Genomic DNA, 17,673 nt, shown 5'->3' with positions numbered 1-17,673 from the left:
GAGCTTTTATCTTGATCTGGAAAAAGGCAGTTTGTACTCTCTTGTTTGCCAGGATCTGAGTGAGAGCCTTAAGACTTCTTGGAAAGACAGAAAGGGTTGGCAGATAAAAGGCATTAGTCAGCCCTGGCCTAAGAGAGTGTAGGGACATTAAGAGGGCCTTTTCTCTGTCAGTCTAATTGGAATGGGCTCATGACTATGTGCTGTAGCCCCATTGCCTGGCTACGTGGTTCAGAAAGGCCATTGGGACTGGCTTTGTGAGGGAAGGGGTAATTCTTCAGCCTAACCTTTTACATGTTTAACATGGGCGACACACATAAAGTTGATTCAATCAACGATTAAAAGTACTTGCTGTAATTAATCTTAGCTGATGACCTTTTGGAATAAAATAGCATTCAATGAGAGAATTACAGAAGGACATATACTGAGGGACTGAAATTACAGCTATAAACCAATAGGCCTCATCTAACCCCATCCTTAAAGACGTGACGTACAGCGTGTTGCACAGCTTCTGACAGTGCACAAGAAATATAGGGCTGTAGACAGCTTTTGCTGGTTCATTGTAGCTTCATACAGTAGCACTGCCATTCCTTACCCACTTTCCCGAAAGCCATTGCTCTAATTCCTCACAATCTCCAGAGTCCAAACTGGAAGTTCTATATCCTGAGGGTCCTTAAAATGAATTAGGATTAGGCCAAAGAGATTCCTGAGCTATACACACACACAGAGTCACAGGGCAGAGATACCATGGTTAATTTGATTATTTGACAGATCCTCTGGTTAGGGCTCTGCTCACTGTACACAGAGAGGATAACACAACCCTCAATCATGCAAGAGTGTTCATGTGGTCAACAGAAATCCGATTTGCAGAGTAAGCAAACTTTTATTTCAGTTCAATTCTAAGAAGCAGTGTGCTGAGCAACCATTTATATTAATCAGTATTTGTCAAGAACTATGACTGCCTACTACTACTATCATTAGAAAAACTAAAACTTACAATTCTTTAAACCTTTCTACTTTTAACAGGCCAAGCCTTTGTCTCTCCTTCCACAGTGCAATGTAAGATGAAACACACCTCCTGTTACTTTAAAATGTAGAAGGGAAATCTCGTCTCTTACAATAATGTGATTTGCATTTGGGTGGCTACTGGATGATATTCCCAGAAACCTGAATTACAGTTAAAAGAAAATTGTATGCTTATTATTTTTGATTATAATATTAAAATTTCATTATACCATTTATAATAAAATTATATTTTACCATTATAATAAAAAGAATAAAATTATTACAAAATATATAATAACAAATTATTATATTACTTATGTCCTGTGGTAATAATAATAATAATAATAATAATAATAATAATAATAATGAGTCAGTAGGTAACCTACATATAATTAGCATCTAAAATAAATAATATTAAATAATATTGTTGTAGCATTCTGTACAATAGCACAATTCAAACAAGGGCGGTCCATGCAAACAGTTTATTAATTCATATTTTGTTGTAATGTACAAAGAAAGCACTTTCCCAACACTGTGTTTAAAACCAGTTGCTTTGAATATGTGCCTATATAATAAACACTTTGCTTCTTTAAAATACTCTAAAAAATAATGTTTTTATTTTAAATATCAATGTTTTCTTTTGGAAGATACAAATATGCATTTTGAAATATAATGATTTTTATTACATAGTACCAAATGCAATCATATGCAAAACCCTAATCCCCAGTTTTACCCATGATACACTGCTTATCTCATGCTAACACAGAATAATTAATCAACACACAGCAACAGTGACACAAGAACAGATACATACATATACACACACTGTTTCTGTATGAAAATAGAAAGGATCATTAAAAGAAATATACTTGAGCAACACCATAGTCATTTATGTTCTAAAGCTAAACACTGATGACGTCGGCCACTTACTGTTAAATGTATGTATGACTCTTTTCTCCCCAGCCACCCATATGCTTATAGACATTAGATTAATCATCTATAGAACATGGCCTGAGTGCACCAAATCGCCTTAATATTTATGAGTGTGTGTTGTATGATATTGAGGTTCTCATGTAGCTGTTCCTCGTGTTCCTCACATATAACATTAAACGGTGTTTATGAAGTACTAATACTGATGGTGCTCTAATGGGAGAACTTCAGGTGGAGCCTACACTGAGCATGCAAGACATTAATTAATAACACAATACTCTAACTTGTCAAGCAAGATGTAGTGACGTATGAAATATACAAACAACACACAATACATTTTGACATTTCTGTGTCCAAAGGCACACCATCATCTGAAAGCTCATTTACTGCACAGACTCTGCAGGAAATTACACACGCTCATAGGTGACATTTGCAAAGCGATTGTAATCAAGCAAATAGAATTGCACGGTTAAATGTCAAGTAATTTTATAATGTTGCATTTTCCTTTGTACAGTCTGAGGATTGCTTACTTAAAAATAAATATACATTTGTTAGGTTTTTGCATCTCTGACATGATATAATATTTTCTGCTGGTTACTGATAATTACAAGCTCATGTTGCATATATGATATTGGAAACGAGAGTAAACCGAAAGGTATTACATGCTTGAAAAATGACAAAGTTAGTATGACCTAATATTTAATAACAGCTACATGGATGCAGTGATATGAATATCTCAGCTGTCAAAATACAACATTCAGTTGTGCTCTTTGTTAGTGAGTACATTGCTGTAGGATGATAATGGATGAGACAGATTAAATATTCACTCACACTTGCATCTTTTTTTTTTTTTTTTTTTTTTTTTTTTTTTTTAATGATGGAAGACTTAGAATCAAACCTTGTTTCAGTTTATAAATTTGCTTCTGGTAACAGATTGAAGCACTGACTTCTTTGTCACTGGTTATATTGCAGGAGAAGAGATTCCAAGCTGGCATGTTGTATATTTTATTTTAGTTTATCTATAAACTTGTTTGGTGAAAATCTGACAAACATCAAGATGTGCTGGTGCAGATAAAACTATTTACAGCCATTAAATGTAATACATATTCATTTCCAGGTTATATTCTTCTCAACAGCTCTGTATGAACAGAATCATTCTCATTTTATTAAAAAAATATGTTATAAAAAGATGCATAACATGAGGAAAGTGTGCTGTCAGTTTTTGTTTAGAACAACAACAACAACGACAAAAATAAGTTTAAAAGAAAAGCAAAAGATTTGACTGATTTCCCAGCCAGGTCACAGTGACAGGACAGGACAGTGTGGTCAGTCTGAGATGCTGTGCCAATGTCCAGGTTTACACCCTCTCAACTCGACTGGGATCATAAGAGTCTGAAGCGGAGTGAAAGAAAAAACACATCAATTTAGCAATGGTTTAAAATTAAATTGACCGTATTACCACCAAACCAACGCAAAGCAAAGAAAAACTAAATCTGAACATAGTTCAATTTGGGTTTCATTTTAGTGCAAAAGGGGATGTTTCCAAATCCTAGTGCTGGAGTCACACTGTACTACAGTTCTTCCTGTTCCAACACACCAGTTTAAAACTCAAGACAAGATTCTAATGTAGCTGATGAGTTAAATAATGTGTGGTAGGGAAATGAAAATCACTATGAGCAGCACTGGAAATGCAGGCTAAGTGAAATAATCTGGACAATACTTCCCTCTTGTGGTGAAAAACACTCATTGCTACAAGATTTTGTCTTTAACAATCAGTTTGGAGCCCAAGGGCACAAATGAGTGTTTGGACTAAATATAAGATTATCATGTTCATTGGTTCAAAGAACAAAACAGAACTAAATTAGAAGCTCATACTAGACATAAGAAAATGAATGACACTGGCACCATTCACCAGGATTTGAATGTTATGGGCTGAGGAGCCTTCATTGACCAATATGAAATTATAATAAAAAGCAACATGAGCAACTGCACTGAATTCAGTAAGAGTCCAACAAACAGGACTTATATTTAACACACAACCACCCCACTGCTCTTGGTTACTGTATATTAGTTAGACTAAAGAACATGCTTGGAAGAAAGCACCAACAGCCCTCTTCAGTATAGATAAACTCACAGACATCCATGACTGGATAATGTCACTCTGATTGGCAGGAGAGAGTGATGTCGTCCATCCCAGCCAAACAGCATGACCAATTACTTTGTCTCAGACTGCTGTTGCATTGCCTATTTGTAATCTTCGGATGGGGAACACTTCATTGTCACACCACCCTGTAGTTGTAATGATGAATGATTCAATGGATTTGAAATATAACTTTATATACACTTGACAGTTTGAAAGCAGGGCAGCACAGTGGTGCAGCTGGTGGCATTGCCACCTCACAGTTCCAGGGTCCCTGACTCGTTTAATGAACACCTAGTTTAAATTGATAAATTTGCAAATTTGTAACTGGTAATGAATTTAATGGATTCATTGTAACTAATGACATCTTATAATGTGCTCTTTGTTAAAAAAAATCTAATTTTCTGTATTTGATATCAATTATACTTTCTGTTTTAACCAGGGACAGGGACTTCGGCTGTCATTTCTATGTACCAAATAGCTACTATTATACTTTCTGAATACCATGTTTAAGGTTATTTTTTGGTAATTCAGAGCTGTGTAAAATAAACTTGCACTCACCTGAAACAGACTGAATGTCATCATCCTCAAGTGAATCTGAATCAGTGGTCATACTAAAGGTGTCCGGGAGCGTGATTTCCCTCTTGACCACTGTTCCACTGCGTGACTGAGAGACTGGGACTGAGCAACCCATGGACTGTGGTGACTGTATTGTTCTTTCCACTATTTCTTCTTTTAGCTCTTCCTCCTCATCCCTCTTTCTATCAATATCCTCATCTATCTTTTTCTCAAAAGCAGCTTGCCACTCATTTACTCTCATTTCATTCATTACAAATTGCTCCTCTTCTCCTTCTAGTACGTTGTCCTCTTGAACTCTATTTTCGGTTCTTTCCTTTCCTATTTCCTCTTCTCCCCTCCCTTTCTGGATCTCTTCTTCGAAACCGCTGACGCATGACATTGACTCATCCTCCAGGACAGGATTAATGCGCTCTGCAGACATTTCTTCATTTCTGCACACAGAAGATGGGTGATATACGATGGACTTGTCCAGCTGGCCTTCAGACATGTCTGCAGCAGGCGTAACCTTTTTCTCACCTCCACACACACTTAAAGTCAGATCCTCATCTTCAGTCACTGGCAGTGATAAACGCAGGTTATTGGGTGGAAACTCAGGTAAATCTAACACTAAAGAAGTAGTATGGCCCTCCTTATTGGACTTATCTCCTGTAGAGCCATGGTCTTCCCCAATGGCAGTATCATTCTTCACCATCAGTTCGTGAGTGTGGACTGATGTCTCTGTCACTTGCTCGTACTCTCTACTCACATGCTGTGTTTCTTCATTTGGCCTTAGTTTCATGGCTTGCATAACAAATTTAGCCTTTTCCTCACTCTGTTTGTTACCGTACTCATTTTCCTGATCTTGTCTGCAACCATCCTGACTGACAACCAAGGCTTCAGCTGGTACAGCAATGCCCAGGATCCTGGCTGCTCTCTGTTCAAGTGACTCATGCACAGGAATTCCTTTGGCACACTGAATTTGATACAGATTGCTGAGATCTTCTGTTGGCATGCTATTGGCTTTCTCTTGACTCAGAAGAGCCTCCAGATGTTCATCTGCTATTGTTTTTTCATTGCTCAGATACGGATCATCATCATCATAATCAGTATTATCATAGTTTGCCATAAATGTGAAATGCTGACTTCTGACACCACGAATGTGAGGTGACCTTTCTGAGTCAGTGATAACTTTGCTGTTCTCTGACACTTTCTTATGGTCAGGCTTAGTAGCAAAACTTATATTACTGTTTGAGCGCTTATGATTTGCACTAAAGTCAAGGCTGTTTGTATTTTGATCTCCACCACTATCTGAAGATGTGATTTGTAAAGCATCACATGTTTCTGAGTTGTCAGAGGGACTAGTCAGCATTGGAGACTCGGGGCTTAAACCTACAGGTGATCCCAGTTTCACTGAGTCTGGGATCGCTGTGTACACTGTAAGTCCAACATCCTTCAGTAACGATTCCTTTGGCACTGGAATATCCAGCCTGTTCAACCTCGGGTCATCCTGCATCATACTCAAGACCTCATAATTGACAAACTCACTGTCCATCTCTTCTCTTGGTGGTATGTCAGGATTTACAAACCTCCCCATTGGTGTAAAGAAGGCACTTCCTACTTCCCTGAAATCTTTATCTGTTTGAGTCATACTTCTGTGCTCTAAATCTGACCTGAAATCTAAGTTGTCATTCTTTAGCTGTTGCTTAGGACTTCTTTCCTTATGTTGCTGTTTAACCATATGTGTAGCCAACTCAGGCCTAATGAACTCTGTGCTTGTGTTGTCTACCTCTAAAATGTTTCTCAATGCTTCATCCAGGTCCTCTATAGCCTGATCAGTGGTTTGGTGTTTGGCATTTTGATCTTGCAGCTCCTTGTTAAAAGACTCAAGCTCCCCAATGGCATCCCATGGTCGCCTGTTCACAGGTTTTAACAAGAACTGGCCAAAGGCCTCTTGGCCATTTAATGCTTGAGGTTTGGGTGCACTCTTTCTCAGTGGTAGCTGGTAATCAGGAGATGGTGGTGATGGAGTCGTTATGACTTGAACTGGGATTTTTACATTTGAACTGCTAGCTCCTTTTGTTTGGGAAAATGCACTGTTGCTGGAAAGGTTGAAATTCTTTTGGACTTTTATGGGACACTTGTAGTTGACACTGCATTCAGTGCCTAGCCCACTGTCTGTGGACGATGGAGGATCATATGTGACCTGGGTTTGAGGATTTTGTGCATTTGTATTTCTTGAACCCTCAAGAGAACCTGTCTGAGTCTCTTGATTTTTATATTGATCTCCTGGCCAGGATCCTGCATAGCACAATTCTTTGTCAGCACTTGCATGGAGAGACCAAACATCTATGATCTCTTTCCGCAGTGGAACTTTTTTGGTCCTTTTTGTGTTTAAGGAGCTGCTGGATTGTATTAACTGCTCATTGTTATTTGCAATCTTTGGCATGTCTTTGCTACAATGCTGGGTCACTGAATTTTCTGTAGATGCTACTACTAAGCTTGATACTTTTTCATTGTTATTTGGATCAGTAGCTTCCTTGTTGGCTACCATGTTTATTGGAACTGACACTAAGCAGAACATAGTCTCTTTAATTTTCTTCTTGTTCTTCTTATTTTCAGCTGCTGTTTGTGCTTCAAATGTCTTTACCTGTGTTACTGTCTCACAGAATTGTTGGTCTATGCTAGGTTTCTGTTGTGATAATGTTGTTCGGAAGGTATTTGGATAGTCAGGGCTGGCTGGGTATCTGTTGGAGTTTTCATCATTTGTTGATTTTGAGTTGATCACCTCTCCTGAAACCTCCTTATGCATGACTGCTTCATTAACACAGTCACTGATATTGCTGTTACTTGCTTCTGTACTGCTTAATGGTTTTCCTGAGAGCAGAAAGGCACTGTCATCAGGAGATTTCTCAGATGTGGAGGTGATGGGGATGTCTTTTCTGATATTCCTGATTTTGTCAGCATCTGTCAGTGAATTCCCATCCATTCTCCCTCCTGAGATATGTCTGACTCGTGGGTCATCAAAGGGTATGTACTGAACATTCCCTATGTGCTCCTCTACATATCCAGGGTATGCCTGTCTCCTACAGGGCATACTCCTTCTCCCATCCCTGTAATTGTCGGGCCAAGCCATTCCTGTCTGTCTCATGAACCACTCCTGGACCTCGGCCATGGCAGGCCCTTGAATGTATGGGTCTCCCCTGCACTGGTAGTTCCCCATGGAATTAGCATAAGTCCTGTGTCCTCCCCTGATGACAGGTTGCCTCCTGTATGATGGTGGAGGGATGTAACCTGGGGGCTCCATGCCAGACCCCCCAAGTTCCTGGGCAAAGTAATCCTGTCTGGAAAAAGGCAGTGGAGTTCTGTCTCTGGGATGGGGCATAAAATCACCAGAGAGCATCTCTGAACTTCCACGCATCTGCTGGTGAACCTCATATGATGGGGGTCTAAGAGGTCGGCTAAAACGAGGCTTTGATGGGGGTGCAGATTGTACGCCTGACCGGCTATTTTCAGTCCATCGCTCCCTACTTTCTCCTTCACTGAGACTGCGACCTTGAGGTACCCGTGACTGGTGCCCATTTAATCGATAGCTTCCACAAGGATCTTGGCCAGAGGATGAAATGCTTAAGTACTGGAGGCTGTCTGAGGGCATGGCCATTCTGGGTAGGGACTGGGATTTGGCTTTGGTCCTGGGAGGAACAGCACCCTCTGCTGTTCGAGGCCGCCGCTGCTCCTGTGCCCATCTTTCACCTTCACTTTCAGACATATGTCGACCTATTCCTACAGCTGGACGCCACTCTTCTGTTCCTAGGCTCTGGTACTTCCTCTCTGCTGCCAGTCTCCACTGGTAGAGGGCCAGTTCACGCTCTCTGGCACGTGCACTGTCTGCCCTGCGTTGTCTCTCACGACGATGCTCTTCAGTGGTTAATGCTGACTCTGGCCTTCGTTGCATGCCCTCTGCTTTATGTTTACCACTTAATTGTTTTCCCTGTGGCTCCCTGATGTCCACATAGTCCAGGAGCACGTTGAAGTCTTGACCCCGTCTCCGCCAGTAAGACACATCATGCTCTGGCCGTGGATGAGTGTACATTTCTCTGTGGGCATCATGAAAGCTGCACCACACAAAAAAAAATCATTTAGCGAGTTATGCTTCACAGATGTTCCTTTATCACAAGTAGCAAATATAGACAAGTTGTGTCTATATTATTAGTGAAAAAACAAAAAATAATTTCTATTACATTTTTATTTTCTCTATTTTCTGCTCATTCCCTTATGCTAGATTTTTTTCTTCATAAAGCACTCTGATCTGTATCTTTACTCATGAAATGTGCTATATAAATGACATTTTTTAAAATTATAAATAACATTTTTTAAAATTATCTTTTTATGATGTGAAATCTCTTTTTTTATACATTGAATTATCTTGTGCTGACCCCCCCAAAAAAAAACATTAAATGGGTTCATGAATAAAAAATTTTCCAACACTCGTGTCAGCACTGCACTGACTCCTCTATGAAACAGCTGTGCTATAATTAGTAGCGGAGCAATGTTCACATTTGAGTTCAAAATATTTTATTAATGTTGATGTTACATAACGAACAGAATCATGATCTGACAGAAGCCTAATGGGATTTACAATTCACCAATAGATCTGCATTGAACATATAAAAGGGGGATGATAATGGAGTGTTCCAATATAGTTTTGTTTATAACATAACAGTCCTGTGTGCCAGGAAATGGACCACCATACTTTAAAATCTATCTAGCATAGCAAATGCGTGTATCAGGGAAAGAGTAAGAGGTACTCAGAAAAAAAAGAGAGGATGGAGCAGGAGCTGGCCAAGTGAGAAAATGAGAGAAACTGAGTCGTAAGTAGTGAAGGTGAAGACCCAACACTATAAAGTTATTTGCATGTTTTAAAATATATACATAGTAATAGAGAAGATATGAAGAGAAATAAGGAAACAGACTGCAAAAAAGAGAGAGCACACTGTTAGTATCTTGTCCTTTAACTGAGGAAAAGTCCTTGACAGCTGCCACCATTACATAACATGCCTCATCAACCACAGATAACTTAAACCTGAGCTGAAAGAAAATGAAGACTAATGTGATAAAATGTGGAGAGGTTGTGTATGTCCTTGAATCTGCAAGAGTAGGTACATGTGTGTAAGATAAAACTAAGGGCTGTAAAACACTTCGACTAACCCGCTGTCGCTGGTCAAGGTGCCTCCTGGCGAATGTCCATCCACTAGGTTAGCATTGTCCTCCTCTGTCTTCTGGTTCTTGTCCCTGATCTCTGTGTCACTGGGGCCACCCCGAGATGAAGACTGTTTCACTCCAGCACCATAAACATAGTCCGCTTTGTAGCCATTGACTGCGCCATGTCCTGTCCTCTTGTCTGTGATTTCACACCGACTGTTGCTGTGCGTCGGCGGCCGCTGCTCATGGGACGAGGATGAGGATGAGTGCGATGGAGGGACATTGTTGTTGCTGCTGATTTTGTATCCATGAGAGATAAGAAGGTCCTCCACGCTGTACATGGCTAAGCTCGAGTGTGGTGTGGTGTCCAAAGTGTGTGTGCGGATGTCGTCAGAGTTCTAAACGTTTTCCAGATGAGGCGTGTCTATGAACAGCTGCACCAGAGAGGCCATCACTGTGAAAAGAAATAAAATGGGACGAGGAAAAGTGTGAGAGGGAGAGAGTGAGAGATTTATTAATATGATTTTTTTTTCCCTAGATCCCTTTGATGTGAAGAGTGCGCCCCTAACCAAAGGCGAGACTGTCAAACCCCAAAAAAGGCCCTACCTTACAACAAGAGAAGCAATTCTCAATGGCTGTCTGCCTGCCTGTCTGTTCGATTACCCATTCCCATTCCCCTATCACCCCCTGCTTCTCTCTCAGCACAGCAATGATACTCTATCCAGCCCACTGAAGTAGAAGGCAGTACGCCTCATGCACACTGACCCAATTAGAGGGAAAAATCATAGCTGCCACGTTACCCCACTGCTGACTACACAGATAATCAACAGGGATAAAACAAAGCCAGCAACATCAGAAGACATTGAATGAAATGAGAATGAATGGAGCACTGTCATACTAATTAAGACTTATACTCAGTGCATGCTCACTGACTAAGCAAGTCTTGAAGTGAATCCATATTTATGTGTGCCTGTGGTGGAAATCATAGAAGTAAAATATACCAACACAAACTCAATCTTTCTGACATCTCAGTCTCAGAATCTTTTCTGGCCACAAGCTTTAGGTTCTTGAAACTTCCAATGTGACTGGCTCTCCATGACTTCTGTGTATGCTGCACTTCCATGCACCATTTCCAACAGAAAAACAAACCTTTGAACACTGTGATGCACTGTGATACAGTGTGATACTGGTCTTCTTTGGAATGAGATATAATCACTGGATTGAAAAAGGTTCAAAACGTACTCTATTCTAACAGTTTGTGCTGTCTTTAACTCACTGGTGTACAAGGGCACTTTGAGTAACATTGACACTTTTGGTTTACTGTGTATTCACTCCAATTTAGTTTCACTGCACATATTTCAACAAAACCAAAAAAATGTAGATCACTGATGAAAGAATGGGGAAGGGACAAGGTTGAAAGATTAGTTTAGCAGCTCTCTTAAAAAATGCTCCAACACACTAGGGATCAATTTAAATGGAATAAACACAACATAGGTATAAATGCACTTAAATCTAAAAAAATTCATGTACATTTTATTTGCAGAGTGACACAGAATGATATCATATTAGGCAGGAGATTCTCTGTGTCTTAAAACTGAAAACTGAAACCATGCCAGCAAGAATGACTAACTTGGCTCTGTGTTACACCACAGCAGAAGTATGTCTATGGACAGTGAGGTTATCTATCTTTTCTGTTACACACACACATGGACTCTGCATCTTAAACTCTAATCATACCAGTTCAGGTGTTTCAAGGTAAACTTTCAAACAAACTAAACAAATACAAAAAACTTATAATTCATAGTTTTCTCTCTATTTATTTTGGTCATAGTTACTTTTAAACCTACAGACCTATGAATCTAACACTCTTGCTTCAAATAATTCACCATCTATACCATCTAAATACCAGAGTATATTCACGCATGCATTAATTTGTTTGTTAGCTCATTCATATATTCAGTAACTGATTTGTTCTGGTCAGAGTCACTGTGAATCCGGGTCCTGTCCGGGGAACACTTGGCAAGAGGCGGGACACACCCTGGATTGCAGTGTGTAGTGTGCTAAAACTGTTAAGGCTAAATACATTAGCACCAAAATACTGTATTAAAACTGATCGATCTATGAAAAACATGCCGGTAGTTCCTAGTTTTAGACATGAACCTGCTTGGTTTGTGTAGCAGATCCTTTGTGGTGGCTTGTTGCAGCCAATCGCACACATGTATGTAAATTATTTGCTTGAAGGCAGCTCACTGAAAAAGGAAAGAGTTTTCACAGCCTTTCACTGATTTTCTAAAATTTCATTTGCCCTCTCTAGTCTGATTAGTGAAGTGACGACATGGCTTGATAAAACTAAAAAAGTCGACAATGAAAAACAGAATGTGTAAAGACGACTGGACTGAGAAGTATACGATTATTTTTCACTTCAAGTTCAAAATCTGTTACAAGTGGTAATGTGAAGCACCTCTACAAAAGAAAACACAACCCCTTCGTCTTATTTATAGCCATGAACGAATCACTAATGGTTACGCATCTAGACATCACTCCTTTGTTGCATGAGAAGTTAAATTTCAGTCTAAACTGAAACATTATACCTTCGTAATCTACTGCTGTAATGTAAATCCTTCATGAAAGCAGGAAAGATTTAACCTCTATGTCCTTTATTCTACCTGAGAACATCCGCTCTTTCAGACACATGAGTGTGTCAGTGAATCTTTGTAAAATGGAAGTCTCTGAGCACAGAGAACACTAATACGATTACCTTTCTTTAAGAACCTTAAACCTGTTAGTCTTGGAGGATTGACTCTTGACTTTCTCTTGGTGACCCAACCTCCTGTAGTGTCTTAAATGATGTTAAATCCTCTATGCAAAACAGTGACAGTGCTGCACATATAAATGATCCTAATTTGTGTGATGGATGCAGACTTCTCACAAGCTGTACTCTGCATCCATCATTTTCATCCAAGCTACCTCAGATGCACACTTCCTGAGAATGCTGTCCCTATCTTAGGAACAGAAGTGAAGAAAGTGTGCTCTAAAACAATAGTTTAAAAAGAAAAAGAAAAGAAAAAGAAATAGTTGCTTTTTTCAATCTTTTTCAATCTTCAAATGACACAGTAAGAACATTTAATTATATGAAAGAACAGATTTACTGGTTACAAAGCCAGCAAGGCACACTTTCATCTGAAACCTATATTATAAGGTTTCCACACACACACCCACACACACACTAACTGTATAACCCAAAAGCAAACACTATTTAAATTCCAGTGAACTGGAACTGGAAAGGTCTTGCTATTCGATACAGCATTTATATGCTCTATTTTTTGCAAAAATACGCTGCAGCTGCCACCGCACTTGGAGAATGAAGCAGGCCCGTTGTTCTGCTGAGTAATACAGAAAATGCCTGTTGATTTAAAAAAAAAAACATGTCTGCTACTTTAATGATGACAAACAGCTTCTCACAGTGTCTTTCAGAAAAAAGTGCATATCTAGTAGATTTGTATGATAACATTTTTTTTTTTTTAATTTATGACCTACTTTTATAGCTAACATATCAGGCATCCTAAAAATAAGAAAAACCACATGTAGAACGATGATGTCATGAGTCTACAGTGTATGAAAACTACACTGTGAAAGAATAAATAAATTTCAAAGAAACAGATGTAGGGTTATATAAATTTTACAGTAAGTGGCACAATCCTAAGCCAATATAGCAGGATGATTCTAATGACTCTAAGGCAGCCAGTACCAAGAGGTCTACATTTTATTTTCTTATTAGAACTAATTATCTACAAGGAAGCTAAGATTTTGGCTTCGCGCCTCTGTAGACTATGAAGCACGACTGAGGTGCAAAGCCTTGTGCTCACTCATAAATAAATCACACATTTTTAGGTCTGAGCTTTTTGGAGGGCATCTGGTCTCTTCCTCACACCCGCCTTCCCATCAGGCGTGCAGAGAGCCCAGAGCTGCCGCCCTGACAGTTTGGTGTCAACTCCTTATTCATAGCCTTAGTGAGATTTGTGGAGTCCATTTCTAAGAACGGGAGGATGGAGGAAAAAGTGGTGCAGGATACAAACGGTGATGTTTGGGAAGTCAGAGCAAATCTGTTGATCAGTCTAAAATGTTTAAAGTGAAGGTCACACACATTCACCACAATTAACGAATTAATAAAAAAAATTGCAAAATTTCTAGAGTGTTGGTTTCTTGATTCAAGTCCAGAATCTGTAGCAAAAAGTTTGCACTAATACAGTGCATGTGCCTTCTGTTCAAAATGAAATTAAAAAAAAAAAAAAAAAAAAAAAAAAAAAAAAACCAGCATTGGCTGCCTAGATAAATACGATATATGGTCTGCAAATCTATAATTATTATCAATTCTTGGACCTGAACTATCTCCAAGGAACAATCGTGTCATAACAAAAAAGTGAATAATAACATGTCTGTCCTGTCCTTCAGAAAATTTCCATTTAGCCGCACCTATTCATTGTTCTACAGGCTCTGTTACAATGACACTGTCCTTTAAGATGCACAGTAACACACTCAGTTTGGACCACAGTGACTTCATTGTTTCCCTCATGATATCAGATTGGTCAACCTCTCCTTCCTGAGGATATGAGAGCTACAGAGAAGTGTAGCATATTGAGAACCAGTGGCCATGGCTGGACCCCTGAGGAGAGAGGCAAAGTCAACAACACAGCGATCCTTCTTATGAGTCATGTTAGACCCACGTGCTAAACTTCTGGGGATCTTTCTCCAGAGATTTATCATTTGTATTTTTTCCTGTTCTCTGCCTTCCAGAGTATTCCTCTGGATTCCAGTCTGTATTCATTTCAGGCTAAAGTATAAAATGAGAGAACAAGATTCTATTACAGGATGGCCTTACAGCTCCAGGGTTTGAGTCCCATGTTCTCACTGTGTCTGTGTGGGTTTCCTCTGGGTTCTCTGGATTCCTCCCACCTCCCAAAAACACACCAACTGGCTACTCTAAAACATCGCTAGGTGCGATCGAGTGTGTGAATGTGTGTGTGCCATGGTGCCTTGTGATGAACTGGCGCTCCTTCCAGGGTGCGTTCCTGCCTCGCCTGCCTTTCAATGTTCCTGAAACCTTCCAGATCCACCACCATCCTGACCAGGATGAAGCTCTTACGCAAGGTATCTGAATGAAAGATTCCTTCACAAAGATTCCTTCATGACTCATGTGTAAGACTTGTTATAAGGAGTGTCATCTCTTCCATGGTTTTCATGTACTGTTGCTCCACAGAGCCTAGAGGTACTACATCGCATAATAACTGCATTATACATACATCAATTAATAAATATAAATATTAATAATTGCTGAATTAAATAATACACATACTTTATAGTATATTTCATTTAAAAAACTGATGTGATAATATACATATTATTCATTTCATATAAAGTTTAAACATTAATTATTCACTAATATTTTCCATATTTACAAGAAAGTATCAAAATACTGTTTTATTACATTTTGTTTTTACTTCTATTTTATTATGCAGAATTGCTTAAAAAAGTCTGTCCCCATATCTGACAAGGTGCCACAAGAAAAAAATAATTATCCTTCTTTTTACTTTTAGCACTAAATTAATACTGATATTATTCACTGTTAAGTTTTAGACAGCATTTTATTACTTGACCTTGAATGACCTTTGGATATACAAATCAAAGCCTGAAGTAAAAAGTCCAGGATGTGCTTTCATTGTAACCCTCAAACCGTCGGCTGCTTTCAGAGCTGACTGAAAACATCAGACAAAACTGCTTTTTAAAGTGGTTTCTAAAAGCTGACCTGAAGGCAAAGATTAAAGAGGCCTTTTGTCAGAAGATAACAGTCCACCCTCAGAACCAAATCCTGTGCATTTCCAACTGTCTACATCTAATGTTAGAAGAGTCAGACATCTCGGCCTCAGTGTGATAATGCCAGCCAAATTGTCCCCAGCTTTCTTTATGCACAAAGACACTCTAATCTATGCCTTCAGGGTGAATGCTGAAGCAACCCACTACTCCTGGTTTGTTTAGGACTCGTCCATGGTTACTAATGTTTTCCTTTTCTGAAAAGCGGGCTTTCCAACAAGCAAGGTGACGACTCGGGCACTGCAGAAATGCTTCCTGATTACATTGGCGCTCTTATCATAGGATTGTTAAGACAGGAAATAATGCTTTTTTTTTCCAGAGTGGAACTAACACATTACAAACCACAGCGCCAGGTTTCTGCTGCACAAAAACACACATGCTCTCCATCCCGTCATTTCACAATAATGTTTAAGACTTTAGTGTACTCTCAATATATCATTTATTGTATTTCACAGTTAAAAGAAGCATGAAATGTGGATCCCCAAAGGCGGAGTTTGTCGATTCAAAACTTATTTCAGCTGCAGTCAGCAGGTATGCCGTAACCTAAAGCTAACAGAGATCTACTCAACACATTTATCTGTATCTGTATCTGAGTCTGCAATTAACTATCAATAATGGCTGATGTTTCATGGTCATTTGAAACATCTCTCTCTCTCTCTCTCTCTCTCTCTCACACACACACACACACACACACACACACTTGTGTATACTGAGGGAAGCAAAACAGGACATAGTTAAACAATCTTATCCAACAAAAACATAGGGTAACATTTACAGAGAAGTACTAGCTTGGAAGACGGGAAAGCTTTGGCAAAGATGTGGAATTCAGGCTTCGCAGGTCAATATGTCTTGATGTAAGCAGCGCTGGTGCCTATAAAAATCAAAGTAGTGAGCTTGACTTATGGCTTAGCCTATTCTGCAGCTTGCTTCTCAGTGCAGAGCTGTTTTTGACCTGCTCAGCATGTCTGTACATAATTAGCGTGCATCAAGGGGTTTGGACTAGCACAAGACGTCAGTGGCAAAGTCTATCAGCTCTAAGTGCTCAGATCAAAGAATGGGCAAACAGAAGAACTATGATAATTACTGTTTTAGGAGACATTTAAACTAATGCCCCACTGCTAAATATGTGAGTCGTAGAAAGACTGAGAATTTGACTGAAGACAGCCGGTGACCATAAAATAAAACATCAGTTTAAAAAAAAAAAGATCATGATATCAATACATCATATTATCTATTATCCTATTCCTTTTTTACGATCAATGCGAGGGACATCATTAGGGAAATAAATCTCTGACACAGACATCTATTCTCCATGAAGATTCAACACAATCACAATAGCATATCGGTGATCTCCACAGAACACAATTACGTCATTGTAATTAATCTGAAGAGCAGAAATTACACAGGAGAAAGTGAGCGTTATGATCCATGTGTCTTCCATATGGCTTTAAGGCCTCTAGTATATGAGTCTGTCAAATCATTAGGCAACAAAAGCAGGCATTCACCTTTCATCATTTTTAATTGCGACTAATAATCCAGCTTTATACTAATCTACATATGGTTGCACTTTGCATGCTATCACAACCAGAAGGCTTTTCAAAGTTGTAAAAAGCTTATTTTCCACTGAAAATGACATCTGAGAGGAAAAGGCTATTCCTGCAAATTTCAAAAGAACTGCAAACACCTCACTCTGACTGTATATGTTCTGATCAAGTGTGACAACGTTTGATAAAACTTTCCTCCTAATTCCTCACTATCTAAGAATAACAATCCAGTCATATAAACAACCACAAAAATACACTCCTGCTCGATCTGGGATTTTTAATAGCTCGAATAGAAATTTCTTAACAAACAGTCCAGACATCCAATCCAAAATTGCAGTTTTATTCCTTTTTAATTGGGAGAAAATTGCACTGTCATTGTACTTCTCATTCTCATCTGTCTTAACAAGCAGTTTATTTTTGGTGTGGTGGCCT

At 39.1% G+C, this 17,673-nt stretch overlaps 1 protein-coding gene across 8 annotated transcripts in view; it reads right to left on the bottom strand.

The window, feature by feature from the left end:
• Positions 1–1,469: 1,469 nt before the first annotated feature.
• The window catches only part of jcada (junctional cadherin 5 associated a), a 30,449-nt gene continuing 14,245 nt past the window's right edge, over positions 1,470–17,673 (bottom strand). For all 8 annotated transcript variants that reach the window (XM_026915259.3, XM_026915260.3, XM_026915257.3 and 5 more), the window contains 3 exons: positions 9,836–10,283; positions 4,634–8,742; positions 1,470–3,324 (listed from right to left, as the gene is read on the bottom strand). In XM_026915259.3, coding sequence (XP_026771060.3) covers positions 3,290–3,324; positions 4,634–8,742; positions 9,836–10,170 — 4,479 coding nt within the window. In that variant the 5' untranslated portion in view covers positions 10,171–10,283 and the 3' untranslated portion in view covers positions 1,470–3,289. The remainder of the gene's footprint in view (positions 3,325–4,633; positions 8,743–9,835; positions 10,284–17,673) is intronic.

Source organism: Pangasianodon hypophthalmus, chromosome 12, assembly GCF_027358585.1.
Source record: "Pangasianodon hypophthalmus isolate fPanHyp1 chromosome 12, fPanHyp1.pri, whole genome shotgun sequence".
Lineage (NCBI taxonomy): Eukaryota > Metazoa > Chordata > Actinopteri > Siluriformes > Pangasiidae > Pangasianodon > Pangasianodon hypophthalmus.
Note: the sequence above shows the minus strand (reverse complement) of the source record. Positions and strands in the feature narration are given on the sequence as shown.